At 42.6% G+C, this 5701-nt stretch overlaps 1 protein-coding gene across 1 annotated transcript in view; it reads left to right on the plus strand.

Annotated features, from left to right (window-relative positions):
• The window catches only part of RYR2 (ryanodine receptor 2), a 674490-nt gene that overhangs the window by 320355 nt on the left and 348434 nt on the right, over positions 1–5701 (plus strand). The window contains exon 18 of the mRNA XM_077751737.1: positions 645–780. Within this exon, the coding sequence (XP_077607863.1) occupies positions 645–780 (136 nt within the window). The remainder of the gene's footprint in view (positions 1–644; positions 781–5701) is intronic.

The following is a 5701-nucleotide window of genomic DNA, read 5'->3' on the forward strand; positions in this document are numbered from 1 at the left end:
TTGTGCTCAAGTCATGATCTCATGGTTCATGAGTTCAAGCCCACATTGGGCTCTGTGCTGATGGTGCAGAACCTGCTTGGGATTCTGTCTCCCTCTCTCTCTGCCCCTCCCAAACTTGGTCTCTGTTTCTCTCTCCAAATAAATAAAAATAAACTTAAAAAAATAATCCTTGGGGTGCCTGGGTGGCTCAGTGGGTTAAGCATCCAACTTCAGCTCAGGTCATGTTCTCAGGGTTAGNTAAACATTAGTATTAAACAAAAAATCCTTGCATCAAAGTGTCATATTTTGGGGTGGCATACTCTGAAGTGCTTTGTTTACTCATGGTCGAATACAGCTGCGACTAGTTCATTAATCTAGTAGTAAACCTTGCCCATATAAAGCACATATTTTTATTTTGTTCTTCTGCTTCTATTTGAGAACAGCCCGCAGGATTTAGCCACCACTTGAATTATTTCAAGAACATTTTATTTCCCATGCAAATGTGTTTCTTCCTGTCACTTAAATAAATGACCTCAATTTTCTTTATGATTAACAGTCTGACTTCAAGCCAGGCATTTTTTTTTTTTTAATTAATCAACTTAGCATTATTTTTTTTGTCTGTGGGCAGAATCTCAGTTTCTCACGGTATTGTATTAACCTTGCAGGGCATGATCAACCTCGTGCTTGAGTGCATTGACAGGCTACATGTGTACAGCAGTGCGGCCCACTTCGCAGATGTGGCCGGGAGAGAAGGAGGCGAGTCGTGGAAGTCGATTCTGAATTCTCTCTATGAGTTGCTAGGTAAGGTGTCTGATGGTTTTCAAGGCAACCAACACATGTCTCTGTAAAACAATCACATATGTTACCGCAGTTTTATAGCCTGCTTCTTAACCGAGGCTTTCTGCCTTTACTGTTGTTGCACTAAACCCTCATGACATTTAGTGTTTACATCCATCCCTGAATGTGGACTGTGGCCAGAGCAGTAGATTTGTCTTCGGTGTGTGGAGGGGAGTCAAGGGTGTGATTTGGGGGGTGGGGGGCATGTGCAGGAGATACTTCCTTTGTGATTCTGAAGTTAGTCCCCCAAGACTCCTCTTTCTCCCTCACAAGGATCTTGTCAGGGACCCTCTCCATCTTCCTTCCTTTGGAGGATTTGCATTTTCAGCTTCTCAGTGTGTTTGACATACGTTAAGCAACGCTTGTCGTGGTTTATGCTGCATTCCTGGCAACTGTATGCAAACATACTTCCTTACTGTTTTTGGCCTGGGCTCCATATCTCATCAGGAACTATGAACTTGGAAGCTAGTGAAGTGGCCTCGAATTTAGGATAAAGAGAGATAGTTTATTTCTCAAGGCAGTGGATGAAGCCAAAGTATCAGCATTTTGGGTGCCAGTTTCTCAAACCCCACTTCTCCCAGGGCAATATGAAGGGGACATTTGACATCAGGTGGGTTGGGTTACCAGTAAGGGATTGTGAGTCCTCGTCAGTCAGATCGGAAATAAGCCTGTCTGCCCTCTGTTTGGATGGTTACACCATCTCTCTCCTCCAAGGCTGCTTGCTACAAACATCCGTGAAAAGATGGCCCAAAACAAAGGCTTTCGGTGGCTCACATGCAAGACACTCAGGAGCAGGAGACCTGTGGAAAATGACCTCTCTCTTCACTGGCCTTCGCTCCCCAAATCCCACATTCATCTGGTGCACTGTAACCACCCATCTCTTCCATTTAGAAAATTCTCAGCTTTTCCCATCATGCCAGAAGGCCAATTTTAACTTGCTTCCCCTGGTACGGGAGCCTCCGGCCAACTCTTCTCAGCTTGTCCTTGACACTGTCCTTCCCCTTTCTCTAGCCATACCCACTTTCTCAGTATCCTGCTCACGTCTACACTCCCGTGACATTTTCCTACTCCTACCTTTTCCAAAATCCTTGTATATTTTTTGAGGCCCACTTCACCTGTGACTGTTTTTTTGAAGTTAATCTTGGCATTTTCCCTCAGTCTCAAGCATGATTAAACAGTTCTCTCTCTTTCTCTCTCTCTCTTTCTCCCTCTCTCTCAGCTTTCTTAGAACTCAGTGTTTACTTGTGTTACAGCACTTCCCAGATTTCTTCTTTAGTTACAGACGTGACTGTGATCCCTAGCGCAAGAAGGGCACCTCGTCTGACTTGGGCATCTCTGTCATCGTCTCTGGCACATGGCGGATACTCAGGAAATGTTGATGAATTAAACCGATGGAGCTCTGATAGAGTAGGAACGTGTGTGTCTAAGTGGAGAGAGAAGTCTCAAGGCTTTTTTCTTTTCAGTGAAAAATGAAAAGTCATCAAAATATTTGGAAATTATCTATAATCTAATGAAACTCATTACAATTTGATAATACTATTTAGCAACTAGAACTCTTGTGCCTGCTAGCATTTTTAATATGCCGCCTTTAGGTGGGCTATTTGATCTGCCATAACAATTAAACACATGCAGTTCGGTGTTTTCAGAATAAGGGGTAACGCTGGCTAGCATGTCTTTGAACAGGACCCAGGATGTTGAGGCCTCATAGGAATCTGGATTTATTATTTTACCCAGGAAATCATTAGCATAACGGTTTTATATGCCCAAATCCTAAGGACGCATTTCTTTGCCAATGAAGAAATTGCAGCATGAATTCCTGCATTTGGAATGCAATCTGGCGTGTGGTAGTGTTTTTGCTACCAAAGTTTGACCTCTTCACTGGGTATGATGCTGAGTTTGTTTCTGGGAGAAACTAGATGCAGAGGGTAATGAGGCGTCTCCTCTGTGTGTGTTTGAGGGTAGAAAGGGCTATGTGCGAAGTGTGGTATTGTAGACAAATCTAGGTAATGCGCATCACATCAGCTCTTTCAGTAGTCTGTTAGATTTTTCTTTTCAATGGGTCCGTGTGCTCCTGTATCCGTAAGTAATATAGATGGACAGAGAGAAGTATAATGTGTTTTTCTAAAATCAAAGAAAAAGTCTCATCCAACAAAGTCAGCATTTCAGTTTTATCCTTTTGGGCCACGTATCCCTCAAGCTTTTCCTCCTTTCACTTCACAGACTTCATTGGGGAGTAAGTCGGATTTTTTTAGAACCCTCCAAAGGAGTAGTAATAAACTCTACAGAATGCCAGGTGGGAGCACAACTCTTCATCAGAAATGGTTTTGTGACTTAATTTGTTTTTTAATTTATTTACAAAAATAATGTTTATTTATTATTGAGAGACAGAGCATGAGCAGGGGAGGGACAGAGAGTGAGGGAGACACAGAATCCAAAGCAGGCTCCAGGCTCTGAGCTGTCAGCACAGAGCCCGACATGGAGCTCGAACTCATGAACTATGAGATCATGACCTGAGCTGAAGTCGATGTTTAACCCAACTGAGCCACCCAGGTGCCCCTGACTTAATTTTTAATGGGAACATGGCTAAGGATCTGACTTTTACGTGACTGGACTACTCAGAGAGGGAGGGGAGAAGTTGTAGTTGGAATGATGCATCTCTTAGGATGTGTCCGCTTGCAGATTCCAGCCTCTGGCACACACAGCAGAGGTCGCTGATTGGCTCATAGAGCTGGACGTCTACCAGCAGGTGTGACTCAATGGCTTCATCATTGCATCCAGAACCAGTTTCTTTATGTCTGTTCTACATTCTGCAGGGTCAGCTCCCTCCAGTGCTGGCTCCCCTCATGTGACCTCAGCCGCTTGCTGTCAGCTCACAGTACTGCAGGAGTGCTGTCTGACATGGCAGAAGTGAAAGGGGGCTGCTCTTGGAAATTGTCTCTTAGGGCAGAGCGTGCCATGTCTTAACCCCCATGGCAAACCACCCCTTTCGTCTCATGAGACACATCTGCAGCTCTTCCTATGCTCGTCATTTTTGCAAGGAGATCAGGAATTTCACCGGCATTTCACTCTGACTGCTCAAGTCAGAAACTGGGGCCAAGCCCTTGGACTTCCTGGCTGCCGTACCAAAGTGAGCATTGCAGAGAATTCAGGGGAAGGAGCTGAAGTGTCCAGCTCAGATGTTAACCTATACGCTTCACTTATCCCAAAGGTTTAATAGACTGAATTCAAATCTGGGTGGTTTTGCCCACTACCTAGCACCATGTGCAAATGGGATTGGCACCTAAGAAATAGCTGTTTGAATTACTTAATAAATATATTAGAGATTTTCATGGACGGTAGGTTTTCCTGTAACCGATTAGATGTGGCCCATCAAGTCTGTTTATGACACATCAGTGGACCTGTTATCCCACTACTGTTATGTCTTTTTCTTGAAAAACAAAAGCTTTAGTCTTTAATCCATAGGCAGCAGCCTCTGAGAAAACGACCCTTCTTTTATCCCAGAGGAGTGTCAGAGGGAAAGCTCTACCACTTCCATCACCTTGAACAGATTACTAAAGTCGGGCTTGGTTTCTTCATCCGCCCTGCCCGCTCTCCAGTGCCTTCTTTTTAGGGTTATCATGCAGTTCCATGAGTTGATGTAAAGTACTTGGAAAAATACCAGGCACATAGTGAATGATGTCTGTTATTTCAAATATTGTCTGTAAATGGTAATAGTAATTCCCCTCAAAAAGTTGTTCGATGGCTTACATGTTGTCATGTATGCACATGCTTAGCCTAGTGTATATCATTCTCCCTCTTCTTCTCATTATTCCCCTTTTTAAATTAGGGTACATTTATTACCATCCTCTTTGTCATTAACATAGTAAAACTTTCTTCTTCAACTTGTTTCTGTTCTTGTTGTTTTTGCCGTTTAAACATGCCTTAGAAAAGAAACTTCACTTGAAACTATTGGATCTAACCAGGGAAGTTCTGGATTTGGAAAATACAGAAGACACAGCATAGTGCTTATCGTAGGTACACGGTGGCTCCTGATTTTCTCATCAGAAAATGGAGGAAATAAAGTTTTCTTCATAGTTCCCCCTAGGCTGAAAACTTTTATTCCATTATTCTACCCATTCTCCGAATGCAATAATGCCCGTCTCTTACATCTGTATGTTCCACATCTGGTACCTAGCTGGTGTTCAGCAAATACTTGAGATCATGTTGATAGCTGGATGCTGTCTGATTTCTGCTTAAGCTCTCTGGCTCCACTGCTTCTCTCTGCCAGTCTGCATTGGAGACACCTGGGAACCCTTGCATACTTAACTGCCTCATGAATTGCCATTGACTCTCCGATACTTGGTATTCACTCCTTCCCATTCCAGTCTTTGGTAAACTCAAGCCCCATGGCTGGCTTGTCTTCCTTCTCACCTGAGACCTCACTCACTTTGTCTGTAGTCCCTCAGTGTTGGATCCTTCCAGTGCTTGCCTCCCATCCAGTTCTATACTTCGAGAATGTCTAGAATTAGTTTATATCAGAGGTTTGATAGACAGTAAATATTATCTATATTACAGATTAATATGTGGACACAAAATATAGATTTCTTAAATAGATGTATCTGTTTCTTTATTTACATCCCATTTGATTGAGGTAGCTATTACTTAAAATTGACATAATTAGAATTCTCTAAAACTCACATCTTAAAGGAAGTTAACAGTATAGTATTCATATATGTCATTAAGGTAATATACACTGATTTCAGACATGTACATGTTTTTGTGGATTTTAAACTAATTTTTTCATGCAAGAAGAGATAAGAGTTCTGAATATACTTTCCAAACACACACACACAGACACACACACTCTTTAACTTCTGCATTTTCACATTGCTATTCCTGAGTCTTT

Source organism: Crocuta crocuta, unplaced genomic scaffold, assembly GCF_008692635.1.
Source record: "Crocuta crocuta isolate KB4526 unplaced genomic scaffold, BGI_CrCroc_1.0 scaffold59-1, whole genome shotgun sequence".
NCBI classification, from domain to species: Eukaryota; Metazoa; Chordata; class Mammalia; order Carnivora; family Hyaenidae; genus Crocuta; species Crocuta crocuta.